Below are 21,720 nucleotides of genomic sequence, written 5' to 3' on the forward strand. Positions count from 1 at the left end.
CATTTTTAGTAACATCGGTTACTAAATCTATGAGCCTTGTTTCAGACCTACTGGTGTCTCGGGAACCCTGCTTCACAAGGGGAGCCGTCAGCAAATCTGCTCCTACATGTTGAAGAAGATTTTCAGGGGTTCGCTGTTCTCACTAGAGTCATTCAAGCAGGGACAGAAGTACGGGTAAAGCTTTTCTGTGAAAGTGTCCATGAAAGTGTAGATATGGGACATCTTATTAGCATCATAAAAGGACACCTGTCCCCCCTCATAGTCCAGATACACCCCAATCCTAGACAGGCTAGTGCTCAGGGTCAGACCTCTCACAGGTATATCCAAAGCTTTAAACTTATTCCTGTTCCTGAGCCTTATAAGCCAGTATCCATCCCTGGGTGATAATGTGTTGTTCCCTTTCCGGTTGATGGACTCTTTGACCACCCCCAAAGTCCATTTGGTCTTGTTCTCCACCTCCACTTCCCAATAATGTTTCTCTGAAGTGAATCCTTCAGATCCCAGGACAGCAACAGTGGAATCAAACCTCTCTGGGTTATCTGGGAGCATCTGCTTTGTGTCATCGTGTCTCACGCAGCGCAGATCTTCAGAGAGAACGAGGTTTGGATGCGCTGTCTTCGGGTCCAGAGTCACCAAGGAAAGACCTTGGTAAAAAGAGAAAACATGGTTATCAGAGAGAGCATTTTAACATTGTACTTTCTACAGAGTAACGAGGGCCCTGGGAATGCTGCCAAAACTGTCCCAGAACTGAGAAATTCTCCTCTTGCCTGGGGGCCTCTCATCAGCAAGCAGGAGAATCAGACCTAAGAAGCACTGCAGAGCAGACAGAGGAAGCAGAGCTCCACACATGGCAGGGTTCATCACCAAATCGTTCCAAAAAGACCCAGCAAGGAAGGTGCAACCAAACCAAAGGAAAAACTATGGGGAAAATCTATTTGGGGGAGAGACACTCTGGGATGAGGTGAGAGGTGGAGAGAAGAGGAGGAAACAAAGGAGATGATGCTTCCCCTCTCCTCTTTCCACATCAGATAGTCCTTTTAAGTGCTTTCACCCTTTAATAAGGTTACAACGTTGCTCTCCCACCAAAATACCTCTTAGCCTAGAAAAAGGAAGCCAGCCATTTTAATCCTAGCTCTTCCACTGACTAGCACTACATTTCTCAAGCCATATCTAACAAGGGTTCCCAAACATCCATCACCACATTCCTCCACCTCCTATTTTACAAATGGGTTAAGTGAGTACCTGGGAGGTGGCCCAAGGTTATAAAAGAAATTTATAGCACAGCTGGGACTAGAATCCAGGAAGAGCCATGTCCCATTTACAGAGCCTCTCAGAAAACATATGCCAGATCATCTGTTAAAGCTGTAAAATAGAGTTACTCCTAGTAGCATAGATACATTAACAAATATTACAATATGCTACACATATGTAACTAAAGTGTAGAAAAGTGTGTGGGGGTATATTGTATCATCTGAGAAATAGTGTGATTGTGTCTCACATGTGCTGTGGCACCTGTGACAACAGGATGTCACAAATGTACAATTATAATTTCATAACAAACTTGTATGATATTATATTGCATTACTTGAGACACAGGATACGGCCATGTAATAAAATGCTAAATCATAAAGCGTAGACAAAAGAGGGCGGAGTTAAGGTTTGCCATTTCCTGAATTTACTATGACTTTGCAACCTTAACATTTCTTTATGGTGCTTTTTTTGTACAGAAGATATTATTACATATGCCCTCTCCCCCCTTCAAAAATGTTAAAAAAAACATTAAGGTTGTAAAACCAACCACTCAAATGTTAGGAAATATCAGAATTAAGGTTTCTGTTCCACCTTAATTTGGCTCCCTTGTGTGTATGCATCATGATACTGTCTTTAATTACATGATCATGTGCTATTTCTTCCACAGGACTTCATAGAGTGAATGACTAGTTATTCCATTTTTGTTTTTCATTCTCCTCATTCAGGGTGTGGCTCCAGGCCTTATTTATTGCACACCATCCAAATCCCAAAACTATTAATTCCCTGCTGGGCATTTCTGTGGTGCTCTCATCATAGTATTTGATCATACACATGAATGAATTTATCTTCCCAGCACCCCTCTGAGTTTTACAAAATCTAACAGTACTAGAAATATTTTAATAATTTTCAAAAATTAAATTTAAATTATTTTTGTTTGTTTAGATTTAAACCTTTCCCTCTAGTCCTGGGACTCCAGGCATATCAGTATGTTGTTATTGCATGTGAACTACAGATTGAAACAGACTAGAAACTAGGGGGGAAACTGCATGTAACTGCTCATCATTTTGAAAATCAGGATGGAACAGCAACACAAAAGGAAAAATAAAACCAGGACTGAAAAAAGGCAGGAATGGGTCAAATGGGCTGTAGCGAATAATGAAGCAATATCTCATTACCTGGTCCGAGGATGGATTTCATTTCCTTCCATGCGTTGTACTGAATTGGACCCTTGAACTGTCCCAGGCTCAGTTCACGACAGACAAGTGCACCCAGAGATAAGGTGCCTGCTTTTTGCTCTAAGCTGTGCAGGACACAAAGCACACTGCCTGTTAGATTGTGTTTACAGTGTCTGGTAAATACAGAGGCTACAGATGCACTAATGCTGCAAAAAACATTGTAGCGTCTTTGATAAAATGTTAAAGAAAGTCTCTTTGACTGGATTCAAGCCCTTTTGTTTCCCCTTTCTGTGAACATTATAGCAAACAAGCTGTACTGGCACTGTGATTAATTAGACCACTGTGTCTAATCTAATATGGTCACCACTTTTACAAAATTGTGATAAATCTTGTACAAAGTATGCCTTGTGAGGTATAATTGGAAAAGTTATAATCTGCTGAGTATTATTATCTTATTGTACTGTGTCTATCAACATTGTGTGTGGAGTTATGAAATTTTGCTTCATGTTTGTAACTCAAACATGTTGTGAGTCTGAGAAATGCCCATAGGTTAGCTCTTCAGGAATAATAAAGGAACTGTAAACAAGAGCCTCTACATGTCATTCCTGAAGACACTTCAAATGGACACGTGCACAGAAGGTGCAAGCAAAAATTTGCAATTCATATGAAGGACTGATGGCAAAGCACAGACACGATTGAACTGCCTGACCCTATGACACAGCAAAGATTTTTCCCTCAAAAAGGGTCAACATATGAAAAGGGAGAAGAAAGGCCCCTGGCCACCTCTTTCCTACCCTATCTCTGGACTGGTGAATTCTGACAAAGGAAATTTTGAACAAAAGGAGGGAGGTCCCCAAAAACTATTTGGGAAACCCAGAGAGACGTATAGAAAACTAGCAGATTGAACATCCCTGCTATCATTTTGGACTTACAAACTCTAATTCACCTGTAACACATTTTACCTGCTTTAACTTCTAAATAACTCTCATTTCTTTTTCTTAGCTAATAAATCTTTAGTTAGTTTACCAAGAAATTGACTGACAGCATTGTCTTTGGAGTGAGCTTTTGAGCATCCATTGACCTGGGGGTAAGTGACGGTCTCTTTAAGTATCAGAGGGATAGCCGTGTTAGTCTGGATCTGTAAAAAGCGACAAAGAGTCCTGTGGCACCTTATAGACTAACAAAAGTATTGGAGCATAAGTCTCTTTAAGGTGGCTGTAAGAACCTAAAGATGGTGATTTGGGGTTTTAATAAGCTTTAATCATAGACATCCAGTTCGTCTGGATGGTGGTATAGTCTGGAGTGTCTAGGGGGACTGTCTGTGGCTCCATAGTAAGCTAGTATAGTGATCCAGAAGCACACATTTGTTGCTGATTTGGTTAAATCTAATTATAGGTTATACTGCCAGTGAGGGAGTGTCTGCCCAGTTCTTTGACAGTCTGACCTGAGACTGACCCTCTCAGCTGTGACCCATACCAGACATTGTGACAAGCACAAATACTCAGGATAAGCAAATATGAAACCTGAATATTCACCAAAACTGAATGTCAGGTGGTGAAACTAATCAACAGCAATAGAAAGTGGAATTTCACACCCAATCATGCAATTCAGAATTTACACTCTTTTATTGATTAATAGCATAAATCATCCAATCTGGGAATGAGAACAATACCACGTGACTTATGTATGGCACCAACCCCACACAAATTCCACTTTCTGAATATTCACATGGTGCTGTTTGCAAACAATCTGCAGACCAGCAATCATTTGTTGAAGAAATTTGTGAATAATTATGAACTGCTAAATTTGAGAATTTCACAATTTGTTCATAAATGGTTTTGCAAACAGAAAGAAGCAAAAATTGTCAACTAAATGATTTGTTATGAACTATTTGCCCAGCTCTAACAGAGACTGAAGAATACTATAAACTTGTACTTACTGTTCCATGAAGGTTTTTATGCCCTGTCAAAGGAAAAAAAGAGAAAGGTAAGAAGAGCCATTTATTAACTATCTAATTCTGTATGGCACATGTTAATGGTATTTAGAACCCCAGCAGGCAGCTATATGTTGTAGTGGAAAGGAAATTGACAGTTTTTTTGAACTCTCAAAGGAGAAGATGACCCTGCCCTGCCATAGCCTCTCCTCTGAAACTGTCTCTAGCCTTCCTCCAGAGCATATTCCATTTCTCCCTCCTGGCCAAGGTCTGAGGGGTGATTTCAGCAAACATGCTTCTCAGGATATTTGGTATTTCACAGCTTGTTCTGGTTTTGATACTGGAGATGCAACCAATCCCTTAGAGGGAATTATGAGAAATGTGCTGCTTAGAAACAGCTCCATAAATATATCCTACTTTTTCTATTAACTTTCCTGTGCTCTTTGGCTGGGATTGTTAAAGGGGCCGAAGGGAGTTTGGCACCCAAATACCAAGGAAAGTCCATAGGAGTTGGGCACACTTTAGCTCCTTTGAATTTCTCAGCTTTTAGTACACAGGACAAGTCAATCAGAATCCTTTCTCTCTGAGGTTTCATCTGCTCCTATTACTTATTCCCCAACCAAAATCACAATCCATTGGCTGTCCCAATGCAGGTCTTGGTATCAGGATTATCACAGAGGATCAGGCTTTCAGGTGAGAAATAAGCAGGAGAGCAGAATTCTTAACAAAAACAATTAGCCTATTTTCATGCACATTTCCTTCATAATAAAATCCAGGCATTAGCTGACAAATGTTTCTAAATAAATATTTTAAAGCGTCTCATTAGGAATCAGCTGGGGTTAGAAATATCAAGAGGTAAAAAACAATGATGGTGACTTGGATCACCCTTCTCCAGTTCTCCCTCCCATGTGCTCTGCAGATAGAACTTCATGTTCCCCAAATTATTACTCTGTCAGTCTACACTTCACTCTGTGTTAATTTTTAAGTCCAGATTTCTCACTGTAAGGAAGTCGATAGAACTGTGCTGGTAGAGCCGGGACTGAATGCGTAACACTGTCTCCTTGGCTCGCTGCCACTTTTCCTGGAGCTTGTTTAGATTGGCCTCCATTTCTTGGAGGAGGATTTTCCCCTCCTCTTGCAGCTCATTCATTAATCTTTTCTCCCTTCCATGAAGGAACTGGTGGAGTTTCAGAAACTCTAAGGAGATGTGGTGCTGAAGATGAAATTTGTTCTCCTGGAAAATACACACAGTTTGTTAAACGGGAAATATCTTGTACTCAGCAGCTTCAGATAAAAATATTTACTAAGATAACTAATTGCTACCAGCTCATAAAGCACAAGTGACAAATCACTTGTTTCATATTTTATAATTGCCAGTGTATCCTGTGAACCATTTATACCTTCTCAGAGGATTGTAGAATCTGCTTTACAAGGACAGACCCTTGGTCTGTCAAGTCTGCTATTGAACTCTTGCCAGGACAAATACAAAACAGTTACTAACATGTTCTGTAACTTTTGTTCTTCGAGATGTGTTGCACATGTCCATTCCACTTTAAGTGTGTGCACGCCCAGTGCACTATTGTCAAAGATTTTTCCCTTGGGGCAGCGCATACATTATCTGCTGCCTCATGCTGCCATGCAATGGCATAAATGCAGAGCCACCCCCAATACAGTCACTGACTTTTGTTTTTGCCAGGGGGTGCTCTCTGCCTTCTGGTTTCACTGTTTGCCATGTACATGCTCTTGTCACCTACTGTTGGGTCATGGGTACTGAGCACCCCCTATTTTTTTCATTGGGTGCTTGAGCCCCAGAGCACCCATGGAGTCGGCACCTATGACCTCCAACCTCTCTCAGTTCCTTCTTACCAGATAGACTCTGATATAGAGAGGTAGGAGGGTGGGTCATGGAATGGACATATGCAACATATCTCAGAGAACAGCAGTTATGGGACAGATTAGTAACCATTTTTTCTTCTTTGAGTGATTGCACATGTCCATTTGACTTTAGAAGACTCAAAAGCAGTTCAATTTGGAGGTGGGATTGGAATCTACCTGAATAGTAACTGAAGAACTACCCATCCAAACCTTGCCTCATTTCTAGATTGCTGTGAGATGGTATAATGGGAGACAAAGGTGTGTACTGAAGACCAGGTTGCCACTTTACAAATGTCTAGCACTTGAGCCAGAAAAGCTGTGGAGGTCACCTGAAATCTTGTTGAATGTGGTGTTACCCTGCTTTGTGGAGATATATTAGCCAAGCCATGTCACAAGCGAATACATGAGGATGTCCAAGATGATATCCTCTGATATCAGACTGGGAGCACTTACATCCATCTGCCATCGCCACAAACAGCTGTTAGGATGATCTAAACTGCTTGGTCCAGTCCAGGTAGAATGCTAACACTCTCCTGACACCCAAAGTGTGAAGTCTCTTCCGTCTTTATGCGCATGTGTTTTGGGAAGAAAGAAGGCATATTGCCTGATTGATATGGAAGTTAGACACCGCTTTTGAAACAAACTTTGGATGGGGACGTGGATAAACTTTGTCTTTAAATAAAATAGTGTATTGAGTGCTAGATATTAGAGCATGTAGCTTTCCTACCCTTCTGGTTGATGTAATAGCCACCAAAAAGGCTACCTTTATCAAGAGATGTAGTTAGGATCTGGTAGCAAAAAGGTCAAAGGGAGAATTCAGTAGTTTTGACACTACCAGGTTTAAGTCCCAAAGAGGAACAGGGTACCTGTACCTGTGGCTACATCTGTTCCAGCCACTTCAAAAACCTTATTAACATAGAATTGGAAACTACAGAACAATTATCAATGGGAGGGTAGAAAGCCAAAATAGCTGCCAGATGGACTTTGTTAGAACCAACAGTCAGCACCCTGTTTTAGGAATAACAGATAGTCTGGAATATGCTGTATTGAAGATCAGACCAGTGAAACCCCTTTTCATCAGGACTAAATGGAGATTGGCTTCCATTTTGCCATGTTAGTGTATCTAGCAGATAGTTTTCTACTATTTAAAATCACATCCTGAACATGTCTCCTCTTCTTGAGGGTCTAGCCATGAAACTTCCAGACTGTCAGGTGGAGAACCTGCAGGTTGGAGTGGAGCAGGAAACCATGGTCTTGAGAAATTAGGTCTGGGCAGGGGCGGCTCCAGGCACCAGCGCACCAAGCACGGGGGGCGGTTTCGGCAGCAATTTGGCGGCGGGTACACTGAAGGCGCAGGCCCATCGAACCTCCTGCAGGCATGCCGCCGAATCCACGTTACCAGTGGACCTCCCGCAGGCGTGCCGCCGAAGGCTGCCTGACTGCCGTGCTTGGAGCGGCAAAATACATAGAGCCGCCCCTGGGTCTGGGTCCAATGGTGGAGGGGGTGGAGCTATGCCCAACAGGGACAAGCGAATGGAGAACCAGTGTTGCTGAGGCCACAATGGGGCTATAAGAATAACTCAGGCATGGTCTGCCCGATCTTCAACAACACTCTGGGTAGGAGTGGGATCAGAGGAAAGGCTACAGGAGCTTGTTTGCCCAGGGTGACAGGAAAGCATCTGTGAGGGACCCCAGACTGTGATCTTGTCGAGAACAAAACTGCTGGTATTTCCTGTTGGCTTTCATTATAAATAGGTCTACCTGGGGATTCCCCCACAGCAGGAAAATGCCCTAGGTGACATCCAGATAGAGAGACCATTCATGGTGACTCATAAATGAGCTGCTTAGTTGGTCTGACAGCTGTTCTGCACAGCCAGAAGATCAGAGGCTTTGAGGTCAATTGAATTAGCAATGCAAAAGTCCCACTGCTTGCTGCCTCTTAGCAGCGTAAAGACTACCTGGCCTATTGAGATAGAAGATGGCCGCTGTATTGCCTGCAAGAACAAGCAGATTTCTTTCCTTGATATGGGGAAGAAAGGTTTGACATGCCAGTCAAATGGCTCTCAATTCACTGACATTTATACTCAGAGCTAACTCCTGAGTGGACCATACACCTTGTTTGTGCGGGGAACCCAGGAGGGTTCCCCATTCAAGAGCAGAAGTGTCTGTTACTAAGGTTAACGTTGGCTAAAGAGGAGCAAAGGGAACCCCCCACACACATTGGCAGGGATTGTCCACCAGTCCAGAGAGGCTAAGATCTGAGAGGGTACTTGCACCAACATGTCTAGGAGGTGACGGGTCTGTGAGTATACCAAAGCCAGCCATCCTTGCAGTTTCCTGAGACACCCTCTGATGTGCTGGACTATATATGTCCATGAGGCCATACGCCTTAGAAGCCTGAGGCAATTTCACACTGTCATGTTTGGATGAGCTTTCAGGTCTAATGCAGCAGTCCGTATCGTTGACAACAAACCTGACTGAGAGCCTTCGCCACCGAACTGAGCCTGTGGTCCTCCTTTATGAGTAACATCGAGATGTGCTACATTAACATGCTGAGCTATCTACTAATAACATTGGAGCTCCAAGGTCAGAAGCCCGAGCAGCCTAAACAGCATTACCAAAGCAACGACATTCCATCCTCCAGCACTTAACAACTCTGGATAGTACTATCGAGGTCTGCTGCACCAGCTGTCTGCGCAGAGCTGGACATCAGGGGCAAAAATCTCTGGGGATTGGTCCTGCTTTGAGCAGGGGGTTGGACTAGATGACCTCCTGAGGTCCCTTCCAACCCTGATATTCTATGACTCTAAGCACACTGAGAGAACACACACAAACACACACACACGGCTGTCACATAAGCCTCTGGCATGAACAGCCCTGGGATAGCCTCAGACTGATGAGGGCACTACCGAGGACAAAGGAACCGCTTCTGGGGCCAAACTCAATGGGGCCTGCGCCAGCGCTGAAGTCAACCACCCTGTGATCCAGCGACTGCCTCGAGGAGTGCTTCAGTTTGGAGTGCACACTACTTGCACCTCTGTCCACATGCCTGCTGGACTTGGGACCCAGAGGACTCCCTCTCCCAGTCAGTTCCTTAGAGGCCCTATGTTTCTTCCTTGGTCCTGGGGAGGGTGAACAGTTCCAGGATTTGTCCAGCACAGGGGGAGTGCTCCTCACAGAAGCTGAAGTGCTTGGAACAAGCTCTGAGTAGGATGCCTCCAAAGGTCGCAGAGCTGCCTCCATCAGCAAAATCCTCAGCCTGGCCTTCCTGTCTTTTGTGTTCCTCAGTTTAAAGTCGCTACAAATCCAACACCGATCTCGTACCTGAGAGTCACCATGATACTTTAGACAACTGGAGTGTGGATCATTCATGGGCATAGGCTTATTACAAGAAAACCAGGGCTTGAAGCCAAGTGACTGAGGCATGTCCAGGTACCAGTAGCAGAACTCAAAAAAGGGGGAACTGAAATGTAAAAATACTCTGAAAGAAAACTTAACACTCAAACTACTAACACTAAACCCATGGTAAACAGGCACCAACTATATACAAAAGGGGGAACTTGAGAGGCAAGACCACAGATTCTAACAACCATCATGGGCGGTAAGAAGGAACTAAGAGGGGTCAAGGATAGTTCTACCGTTTATGCCATCGCACAGCTGCGCGAGGAAGCAGAGGGCGCATCCACTGCCCCCTATGGGTACCACTGAGAGAAAGATCTCTGACAACTGTGTACTGGGCACGCACACTCCTGAAGTGGAATGGATATGTGCAATCACTCAAAGAAGAACTGATATTTCATAGGAAGAAAGAAAAATGCCCCTGACCAATTGTGAAATGCTGCAAATTCCTTCCTGACTCCTACAGTGATCCATTCATGCTGTGAAGCATTATATTTAGCTACCCTGTTAAAGCAAAACACAAATGTTACTAGTGGTCAAAGCATCATCCTCAAGAAGCAAAAGAGGCAGAGCTGAGCAAACCTCATGTTATGAAAGTCTGTCAACAGGTGCTTCCTGATTGTGCTGCTGTCTTGAAACTCATTAATATTTCAATAAATGAAAGGTTGTTTCAGGAGCAACTGTGGTTTTCCGGTGAGACCTGGTGAAACTCAGTGAATCTGACTGAGTTCACTTTGAGATAGTTTGAACTGCAAATCATAACCAAAGAAATATTCCACAAACCTTTTTGAACCCATTAGAGCTGGACGGGAATTTTTTGATGAAATGGTTTTTGCCAGAAAATGCATGTTCATCAAAACTGAAACTTTCAATGGAAAAGGGTCAGTTTTGGTGAAAATTTTGTTGGGAAGGTTTCTGAGGCCCAGGAGGGAATTTCTGGGCAAAGTGAGAGAGATAGAGAACCTGTACCTCAGGCTAGCCAACAGCCTGGTGATTAGGACACTTGCTGGGCTATGAAAGACCTGGATTCAATCCCCTGCTCTGCCTGATTTACAACAGGGACAAGAACCTAGGTCTCCCACATCTCAGGCAATGCCCTGACCCCCAGTATTACACTGTGAGAAGTCTTGGTTTCATCCTGCTCTGGAATGGGAACAATTTCTGAAGTCCTGAAAATATGTGTGGGACAAGAAAAACATTTCTCACCCAGCTCTAGAACCGATAACATACACTTTGCAGGGCTCTAGAAATAAGCAGATCTGGTAAGAATGGTAGATATTTATAACTGTCTCCTGGTTAGACCTGATGGAGCAGTTTCTTTACTCTGCACATTCAGGAAGCTAATGATCCAAACTCTACTCCCATTTAGCTCCATTGCTAAGAAATTAACATGGTGTGCAGTTTTTGTAGGTAATAGAGGATGTCTTGGGTGCATTGTCAGGTGTGAGGCCTTCAGCAGTGATGGGGAAACCTCAAACACACAGAGGTTTGGTTCAGGTAAGGCCCCAACATTAGGATGTTAATCAGACTTATCCAGACCTTTGGGATTTCTGTGCAATGAATGGATGAAATGACCACTTGAGGTCACTTCCAGCCTTACATTTCTAGGATGCCCAAAAGAGTTGAACATGCATATTGGATTCTGGAAAATGGGCTGTTGAGGGACTTAGAGGACAAAGCCAATGAAGTTCTCTCCAAGTGCTTTTTTTGAATGCCCATGCAGCAAAGGATTTTTTTAATGCAGGCACGTTTCAATGTGCATTAAGATGCTTAATATATACCTCCACATATTGACTGCACATCATTTTGTTCTTAGTAGTAAACTGTCTACTCACTCTAGACTCTTTGTTCCAATAAGAAACCCCTGAGTGCTGATCTCATCAAGAATGCCACCTGAAGTGCATTAAAATCAGGTCTTTTTGAATGAATGCTACTCACTTTGTGACAAGAGATCTTCTCTTGCTGGGCATTCTTCAGAGTCTTTAGTTCCTGCACGGTGGCCTCCAACTGAGTTCTGGTGGAGATCAGCTTTTCCTGTTGGTATGACAAACGCAGGCATTATGCTGTAACATATGTAGTTATTCATACTAGCTGAAGCTAAATGGATGTCTGGGAGATGGGCCTAATGAGACCTAATTTTTCTCCTGCACTTTTCCAGTTGTTATGTTGGAGATCAGTTGAGATTAGGGGTACCAGAGGCACATAGATTATTCTCTGTAATCGATGGAAAGACTGCAGGAAATAGGTCAGTGGTTCTCAACCAGGGGTACATGTACCCCTGGGGGTATGCAAAGGTCTTCCAGGGGGTACATCAACTCATCTAAATATTTGCCTAATTTAAAAGCAGGCTAAATAAAAAGCACTAGCAAAGTCAGTACATACAAAAATTTCATACAGACAATGACTTGTTTATACTGCTCTATGTACTGAACATTGAAATGTAAGTACAGTATTTATATTCCAATTGTTTTATTTTATAATTATATGGTAAAAATGAAAAAATAAGCCATTTTTCAGTAACAGTGTGCTGTGACACTTTTGTATTTTTATGTCTGGTTTTGTAAGCAAGTAATTTTTAAGTGAGCTGTAAGTTGGGGGTATGCAAGACAAATCAGACTCCTGAAAGGGGTGCAGTAGTCTGCAAAGGTTGAGAGCCACTGGGTTAGGTGACCTCAGTCCACAGCCTCCCTGCAGATAGGAGTGCTGCTGTGCAGTGGAATCCTTGTGGGGGGCGAGAGAATGGCAGACACTAGCCCATGAATACATAGCCTATTGCTGATCATATTTGGTACTTCTCTTTTAAAATGTTGTTTCTCTGATGGCTGCTGCAGCCCTCCAAACCCAGGTTACTGTCCACCAAACCCAGGTTACTGTCCTTGTGGATCAGTGCAGCATTCCCCCTCCCAGGGCCGGCTTTAAGCCGATTCGGCCGATTCCCCGGAATGGGGCCCCACGCCTAAGAGGGCCCCGCAATGTCCGGGGCTGCCAGCGGAGTGGGGGGGGAGGGGGAAAGGAACAGGAACAGGCCAGCAGGCACTCTGCCTTCTGAGAGCAGTGAGCCACCCACCTAGGGCTCCACCTCTCCCCCATCCCAGAGAGCACAAGCCCTCCACTCCTGAGGCTATACAAAAGGTAGGAAGCAGAGGAGATTCCTACAGCCCACCTTTCAGGAGAGCTCAATACACTGGGGAGATACCAGCAACTTCCCTTAGCATCTTAATCACTGCACAATAGTTAACTAGAGTCCTAAACAGAATTTAAAGAGAGACTTTCGGCTGGGTAAGCTTGAATAATTAAACACAAATCCAGTCCCTCAGCCAGTATCTGTCTCAGATCCCTTTGCTTTGAATGCAAATATATCTATAGAGGAGCTTTTCATCCCTCTCATGCTATCTCTTCCTGCAGATGAATTCTGCAACAGTCATTACTGTGGGTTTCTGGCGTCACAGTCTGTTGTCATGGAAATTATTATGACATCACACACTGCGTTTTTGTGACCTCCCTGCTGGACAAATCTGAGAAGGAGCAAATGTCTCTTCAGTGCAAACATCTGTACAAAGCAAAACATGTGGTGAGAAAGATTAATGAAAGCTGAATCGGGGTTTGACGAATGGTGAATCAAAAACTTGCCCTGGTGACTGGATCTTACCCATTAGGATTTGCAGAATCTCAGCTTTCAGGATTTTTTAAATGAAGGTTTTAGCCCTTATGGTTGGGAAGATCCCTTTGAGGGGGCCATTTAGGGATTTAATTGGGGGTTGGACTAGATGACCTCCTGACGTCCCTTCTAACCCTAATATTCTATGATTGGTTGTTGCTAGGGTTCTTTTTTCAATCAGTTATTTTTATATGACTTTGATTTTGAACTTTCCTGTAAACTGGTAACACAATGTCATCTCAAGACCTTTTCACCTGGTTACGACCAGGCCAGCTTCCCCAAAGTGGTCTCATGAATCCAGATTTTTGCTAATTTTAAGGGATCACAGATGTCAGTCTCTGTGGTATGCAAAACACCACATTTTTTTTCATTTACTGATTTAAGTGGGACTTTTCCAGGTTGACACTTGCTAAGAAATTACCCAATTGGAACCTCGTTGGAGCAAATTGCATGACTCCAAGGTTGGCCCAGAACTTGATTTGTCCAAAGAACTTGGAGGGAGGCCTTGCAAGACTGAGCAAGCAAAATTTTCAAACTATAAGGATCAAGGATAAGGCTAAGAAGCTTTGCCTTTTGGGTCAACAAGCCACTTGAGGCAAGGCTGACCTTCCAGAATCTCCAAGACTGGCCATCTTGGGAATATGAAATCATGACATCAACAAACAGCCTTTGTTCAGCACCCAAATAAGGCCCTTTAATGTGTAGCGCTGCACCAGCAAAACATCACTGTCTGGCTCTTTGCCTGCAGGTCCAGCTCTTACTCTTACAAGAGTCCAGAAGACTGCAAGAATTGAGAGTTCATGAGCCCCTGTTATCTTATTTTTCCTTTTTGTACTTTTATTAGCTGGAAGACATCCCAGGTGCTTAATATTTTTTAATTTTAGTGTGGGAAAGTGTGGTTATGACCATGCATGTGTGTCTGAGCACCCTCAGAAAGTTCACACAATGAAGGCACCAGAAAGAAAAGTTCCCCGGGTTTAAACAGCTCTAAATAGTGGATCATAAAATTACTCATTGGGATGTGTACAAAAGCGTTGTGTTAAAGTCTGTATTATAAAAGAAGCGGATCTTGTTAGCCACCACATAAGAAAGGAATTCTAAGAAGGCAGCTTTGTAATTGGCTTCCATATTAAGCTCTTGATGAGCTTTAAATCCTCGATTTGATTGATTTAGATACAATTCTTTAGTTGGAATTGAAAACAAAACAGAGAACCACCTTCTTAGAATCTTCTCTAGAATTGATAAGGATTGATTATTTTTAGCATTCATTTGACTATTTAATTCCAATCCAATATTAAGACTAATGTGTGGATTTGATTTTGATTTGACTGTTGTAATGCACCATTTTTAGTTTAGTTTAAAAGTACCGATAGTAGCTTAGATGTTTTCTCAATTTATTTTTGTTTAATTAATAGCTATAATCCCATTAATAAAACTGATACTGAGTCACATTTCCTTCAGAATACAAATGTGGGTTCAGAACCTTTGAGGATATCAGCCAATCAACTTAAAAGCCTGAGTAGCACACGGTTATTAGCTTTTGGTAAGTAGATCACCCTGCTCCCAAATTCCTGGTACAGTGGGGTCCAGAGGCAGCCCCACTTGAAACTAGGCCTCATAGTGTGCAGGGATATTCCTATCCTGCATGGGCTCTCCAAATCCTGTTCTGTCCCCTGCACAAACAAACTATGCTGGTTCTGGGCCACTACAAGAGAGCCTTCCACTGCCATTGAAAGAGGAGGCAGAATTTACCCCAAGAGCAGTAGTGTTCATCACAGTGGAATGTTAACTCCACTTTATAACTGACACACTTCATAGTCCATCCTTCAGCACTGGGACAGTGCAACTGCTGGAAATTAGAGTATGCACAGGGCTCAAGCAATTTTATTGCCTAATACAGCTGGATGATATGATGGTAAAAATACCTGCATCCTCGACAGCTTCTACTGTTGCTACCACTGGTGGTGAATTCCAGCTATGAAATTTACTAATGTAAATGCAGCCCTTGGGTCTCACTTTTATCCCTCAGAATTTCAAGCTGCCCTGTAACCTAGGAGGCTTAAACCTTTACCCCACTTCCAGAGCTGTGAGCACTTCAAGCCCTGGTGATGAAGATAAAATCCTCTGGCTAGTGACATACTGCATAAATATTCATGTTTTAATTGTAGCATGGACAGTGCTTAGCATGTATAAATCATGACTCAGATCCCTAAAATCAAGAGAGTGGCTTAAAATAATTATTTTTAAAAAAATAATAAGTGGGGTTCTTTTTATTCACATCCTGTTTTTTGGAGCCTTTGGGGTTCCCTTGGGTCATGTTTTCAAGTGTTTCTTCAGAACCATGAAGACTAGGATCCTGTTATTACTTTGAAATGAAAGCTGAGAGTCTCACGAGATCACAGAATTCCAGGAGCCAGGACCTTAAGAATAATATCTAATATGGCAAGACTTTCAATAATATTGTGGGAGTTTGCAACACTGTAACGTATCGAATGTTCCACATTCTCTTCAGTGGAAAGGACTCTCTGTAAAATGTGCTAAAGTAGCAGAGAATGTTTCACACCTGCCTTTGACTGAGCCTTACCGCATAGAGCTGCACAGCGTCTGGGAGCAGTAGGAATTGGGAGCTTTGATCTTCAGGCTTCTGGGCATCTCTGCAGAGAAAGCAGGCCAGTTTCCCATCCATCTTCCAGAAGAGCTTGAGAGGCTCACCGTGTTTGCTGCATTTCTGCTGGCATTTCCCTACATGAAAGCCCTTGATCTTTTCCACTAGTTTTTCCAGCACTATGTTCCCGATGTACTGCCTGTCCGGGGACTGTGCTTGGCACTCTGGGCACAGGCAGACCTCCGCCTTGCCCCAGATTTCCTCAATACAGGGTCTGCAGAAGTTGTGGCCACAAGGCAAAATCACCGGCTCCTTAAACCATTCCAGGCACAGAGGGCAGGTCAGCTCCTTGGTGAAATCTTCAGCTTGTGGCCTCGAGGGCAGGTCGGAGGAGCTGGTGCTGAGTAAGAGGTTTATTTTGCTTTCATTGTCACTTACAGAAGTGGATGAGGAAGAGGAGACATTTGTACTGGAGAAAGATGACATCGTGCTGGAGGGAAATGTCTTAGATCAACTACCAAGCAAAGACCATCCTGTCAAAAGGGAAATGACTGGAATGAGATGCCCCTTCCTAGCCTAAGGCACAGATCTCATCAAGGGTAACCTAGGCATGAGGAGGATCTTCAGCAAAACTCTCCTGTTGAGAGGGGCCTTGGAGTGAGACTCTATGACCAAGGCCGCACCCACCCCCAAGCACAGTGTTAGCTGCCCACATTGGCGCATCAGCATAGTGCACATACTGACACTGGGCCAGCCTGGCAGCTACATAGGGAGTAATCAAATTTACCTGATAGCCAGCCCTCAGGCTCACTCCCCGGTCTCCCACTAAACACCTGAGACTGCAGACAGCACTCAACCCAGAGATGTGCATCCAATGAGGAACAACCATACAAAGTAACACAACCTATAGGGCGGGGCTATGTGTGCTTTTATATCACCACATACACCCAACCATTCCCCAACTCCCGACCTCACAGATCTAGCCCCAGTACCGACAAAACCTTGCTCACCAGATGTATTACTGCACGCAAATGCATGTCCCAGCTACACTTCAGACCCCCCCAGATATTCCCCAGCACTAAGATATGCCCCAAACACACACACACCCCTCATATCTCCTACATATACCAGAGAAATATGAAACAGAAACAACTATCCCTAAGTATGTCCTTGACACCCCAACTCACCACTACATAGCTACATTCCACACATAGACCCGAGAAGCCCCAGTTTCCAGATATACCCCAGACACCATCACATTCCAGCTGGGCACGCAAAAGTCACATTTGGAAATGTAGGTCCATAGATGTATTTTTCACTGCTTCTTCAGTGAGGAAATCGTTTTAAAAGCAAAGCCAATCTAAATCATCTTTCTACAGTCTTAAACTAGCAACCCTCGGTTTTGTAACTCAACTGCCCTAACCAGTAATCTCTGATATGGTAATGACTCCTCCCACTCCACACTGGTCAGCAATGGAGACTGAATCCCAGATCTTCAGTATTCAAAATGTGAGTCACAACTATTCGAACTAAGGTAGCACTGCCTTTAGTCGCTTGCACTAGTAGGCTTTTATCATCTTTCTTAGGACCAGCCAGAACGGAGAACTAAAAAAACACCTGGAACCAGTAGGTTACACTTTGCTATTGGCCACTCAGGATTTTTCAACATGTACAAACACTTTAGGGCCCACTGAAAATCCCCTGCAGAATCTCAACATAAAGAGAGAATCCTGTACTAGATGCTGGGTCTTCTGCTGCTCCTACCTCAGGCCCTGGCAAGATTCACAAGGAGAAATTGCCATCGGCTACTTCTTCTCCATGCTTCATGGCCCCTTAAGGATGTATCCCCTTCACTGCTCCTCCTCCCCCCGGCCATGGGTAGGCTCAAGGGGTTAGCTCCTTAGCCGTTCCCTCAGCCATCCCGTCCTTCTCCTCACTCCAGTCCTCCGGAGGAGCTTCCTCTTCTTCCGGCACAGTGGAGAGGGAGTGGGAGGTTTCCTCTTTTGCTCTTATCCTTTCTTCCCCAGGGCCTACCCCCACGCAGCTGCAAGTCCCAGGCTGTGCAGCCACCTTGAGCAGAGCCCTGAGTCTGCCGGCAGCCTGCACCATGGCTCTGTGGTCCCAGAGTGAAGGGGAAGGTAGACTCAAGGCAGCTCCTCTCTGCTCCCTCCCAGGCCAGACTGTGTGCATGGCACACCAGGCGCAGAGCTGCAGGAAACAGCAGCAGGGGGGGGGGGGGAGCAAAGGGAGGAGGAGGGAATGGTGTGAAGAGCCTAAAGGCTGGAGGAAGCCTCAGGCAGTCTGAAAAGTCAGCAGCTCTGCTGAAGATACCACGGTCCAGGGTACACCTATCACCCCATCCAGAGACACCTCAGGGTACTCAGCCTACCCCCCACATCCAGCTATTCCACAGGAGATGACCCCTCCCCACCCAGATATACTGCACACATGCTCCCCCACACATCACTCAGCAAGGTGATGAATGTCCATGAGTCCCAGAGTCTAGGCCTCTATGTCTGTGATGGAGATTTACCCCAAGGTGATCGGTCTCAACAGATCCTAGGGACTAGGCCCAATGAATCTAGGGAGGAGTTTTACCCTCAGAAGATGGCAATCGGTGAGCTCTGGACTAGGCCCATGTGGAGGACTTGGGAGACTTGCAAACGAGGCAGCTGTCAAGTCACCGGGTCTGGCCAAGCAGGGCCCTTAGTGAGCGATGCCACAGGAAAATGGCACAGGCAAGGTTCTGGAAGAGGGTGGTCATGTGGTGAGGGGCAGGTAGTTCCCCAGGGACCTGGGGGCAGATGCTGGAAGAGAGTGGCTGGGGGAGGCAGGCGCTGGGAGAGCTGAGGAATTTGTGACTTTGAAGCAGACCGGCGGTGTTCTGAGGGGTGCATGGAGTGCAAGGGAGGTTTCTCAGAGAGGATGGCAGTTAGCGAGAGGCAGAATGGCAGTTACTCAGTTCCCTCCCATGGAGGGAAAGGTTCTAGAAAACAGGACCAGCAGGGTAGGGCTTCTCCCATCCACGTTTTCCCAGGCTGGCCCCTTGGCTGGGGTAGCTGTCTTGGATGAAATGGTTCGGATGGCCTGGGTTTTTGTAGCTGAGAGGTGGCAACCCTACACACTAGTCCACACTGCCCAACATTTCAAGTGGTTATTCTGGGATGGGTCCTAACCCCAGGGAGGGGTGGGAAGCCCTGGGGGTGGGGAGATGGAGAGAAGTTACAGAGTGAGCTTGCCCCACCTTCACCCCACAGCAGCAACTCCTGGGCTCCTATCCTGTGGGGTTGGCAGGGCTCAGCACCCCACCCTGGGCATTATGACCAGGCCAAAGTGCACAGCACTGCTCAGGTTTGGTCTGGACCCCTCACCCCATGCACCAGGTCACAATGCCACTCACTCAAATTTAGCCTGGGCATGCGCACATATATATATGCCAACAGCAGGCCAGGCCAAACCTGACCATCCCTGTGTGACAGGGGTCATTTTGTAATACCTGGAGCGGGGAGCCAAGTCCTGTGGGGCAGGGGTCACTTTGTAATACCGGGAGCGGGGAGCCAAGTCCTGTGGGGCAGGGGTCACTTTGTAATACCGGGAGCAGGGAGCCAAGCCCTGTGGGGCAGGAGCCACTTGAACCAGGACTGGGGGGCTGGGGTGTGTGTGTGTGTGTGTGTGTGTGTGTGTGTGTGTGTGTCAAAGCAGGACAGTTCTGCTAAACCTGGGACAACTATTGGGAAGTCTGCTAGTCAATGGGAAGCATATGGGCAGATAGCATTTTTCCTAATGAAAGTAATTAATTAATTTAATGTTCAGCATTTCTACAATCTTAAATATCCTAAAAGTGCTGTGCAAACATTAACTGCTTGGTGTAAGTCCGTGAGGTCACAGGAACCTGGGGAGGAAAGTTATGGCTAGAGAGATGGGCAGTAGTACTAACGTATTCATGTTTACTACTTACATAATAATAAAAGTGTTACTCGCATATTAAGTAATTAAAGGTGAACTTTCAGATAAATTTAGACCCAAATGTAGTTGCAATTAAAACAAACTTTTGCTAAGCCTCACACCTCAATAGAAACATTCCAGTGAATTTTTTGTTTAAACTTTCAAAGGATACAATTTATTGGTAAAGGCCTAACATTTCCCTACAGTGTTTGCTACCCAGAGATTGCCACCCTCTGCTAATGTGCGAGAATGCAGGAAAGTGATTGGTAACCAAATACATTTATACTCACTCTGTCCCTGCTAATTTAGGTGGTTGGAAAAGTAGAATGGGGTTTAATTATTTGATACACTTTTCTTGGTTTTAAAATACAGATAAATTCCTGTCTCTTACAGAGCATCGACAATTGGAATATACCAGACTTTTCTTTATTCCTGTGTTTTCAGAAAGAGTTTTCTTACTCAGCCTGAGCTTAAAATTTCCATAATTAGAGAGCCTCTTTAAGCAAATGCTGTGTTCAAGTACAAAACCTTAAATGGGATGAGAAGATTGTACAAAGTAATGTCTGTCTTCCTTGCCTGTTAAAAATAATTTCATGATTAAATGGGAAAAAGTTGTCACATCCTTTCAAACCAGAGGGATGGAATTCCATAATGTCTTTCATACATGCTTGTTCTGCCTCAACAAGCTTGTTAGAGTCACGCTATCAGATCAAATGGAAAACATTGCAAGCACTAGGGTGCCCTGCATCCTGGGCTCTGGCCCTGCCCCTGCCCCATATTAGTTCCTTATTGGGCACTTGCTCTTTTTTTTTTTTTTTTTTTTTTTTTTTTTTTTTTTTACACTGAACAAAAATAGTGGCTTTTTCAGAAAATAAGGCCAGCAGGGGCCATTATGATCACAACAGGTATAGGATTTCACCCAGTACACCTCCACCCCGATATAACGCTGTCCTCAGGAGCCAAAAAATCTTACCGCTTTATAGGTGAAACCACGTTATATTGAACTTGCTTTGATCCGCTGGAGCGTGCAGCCCCGCCCCCCTGGAGCGCTGCTTTACCACGTTATATCCGAATTCATGTTATATCGGGCCGCGTTATATTGGGGTAGAGGTGGAATTTCTCCATCAAGCCGAACAACTTCTAGTGGGGCTAGAACCAGGGGCAGCTCTATGTATTTTGCTGCCCCAAGCACGGCAGTCAGGGGGCTTTCGGCGGCACGCCTGCAGGAGGTCCGCTGGTAACACAGTTTTGGTGGCATGCCTGCGGGAGGTCTGCCGGTTCTACGCCTTCGGCGTACCTGCCGCCGAATTGCCGCCGAAACCGCAGGACCGGTGGACCTCCCGCAGTCATGCCGCCGAAGGCAGCCTGACTGCCACCCTCACGGTGACCGGCAGGCCGCCCCCCGCGGCTTGCCACCCCAGGCACGCGCTTGGTGCACTGGTGCCTGGAGCCGCCCCTGGCTAGAAGCTCTGTTTTTGGTGCCATTCCTTCCAGAATCTTGTTTTTTGACATACCTGAACTCTTGAGGAACAGCGCAAAACCGGAAACTAGCCTGGCTTTTGCTGCTGACTGCTCGGGCAGTTGTTTGTAGGAGAAAGGAACCCTGGCTCTCCCTCCATGGTGGAATGGGCTCACCAGGCCTGGACCAGCCTGCCTTTCTATCACACAGCACTACACTTGTGAGAAAGCATAAGTTTGTATAAAAGCTTTTTTTTTTTTTTTTTTTTGCAAGTTATCTTAAAGCAAAAAACAGTTGTATAAAGTGGATTGTTCACTTAAATAAAACTTAGAGAAACTGATGAATTTCGCTCATCTAGTTTCCATTTTTGTCTGTTTCTTTCCCAACTGCTTAAATCAGGGGTGAGCAAACTTTTTGGCC

The 21,720-nt window shown here is 44.8% G+C and overlaps 1 protein-coding gene across 1 annotated transcript; it reads right to left on the bottom strand.

Annotated features, from left to right (window-relative positions):
* Positions 1 to 14: 14 nt before the first annotated feature.
* Positions 15 to 16,382, bottom strand: TRIM69 (tripartite motif containing 69). Its single transcript, XM_065412697.1, has 6 exons — positions 15,876 to 16,382; positions 11,572 to 11,667; positions 5,360 to 5,593; positions 4,366 to 4,388; positions 2,427 to 2,551; positions 15 to 644 (listed from the first exon to the last, which is right to left on the bottom strand). Exons 1-6 carry the CDS (start codon positions 16,380 to 16,382, stop codon positions 103 to 105), a joined length of 1,527 nt encoding a protein of 508 aa, XP_065268769.1. The 3' UTR covers positions 15 to 102.
* Between the last annotated feature and the right edge of the window lie 5,338 nt (positions 16,383 to 21,720).

The sequence above is a fragment of the Emys orbicularis genome, chromosome 10 (genome assembly GCF_028017835.1).
Source record: "Emys orbicularis isolate rEmyOrb1 chromosome 10, rEmyOrb1.hap1, whole genome shotgun sequence".
NCBI classification, from domain to species: domain Eukaryota; kingdom Metazoa; phylum Chordata; order Testudines; family Emydidae; genus Emys; species Emys orbicularis.

Excerpts from the sequence above, each read along its gene's own strand:
- TRIM69 (XM_065412697.1), bottom strand. The coding sequence starts at position 16,382 with ATGTCATCTTTCTCCAGTACAAATGTCTCCTCTTCCTCATCCACTTCT. Across the intron at positions 4,389-5,359 it reads GTTCTATCGACTTCCTTACA|GGCATAAAAACCTTCATGGA; the intron begins GTGAGAAATCTG and ends TTCCTTTGACAG. Across the intron at positions 2,552-4,365 it reads ATAAAAACCTTCATGGAACA|CTTAGAGCAAAAAGCAGGCA; the intron begins GTAAGTACAAGT and ends TGTCCTGCACAG.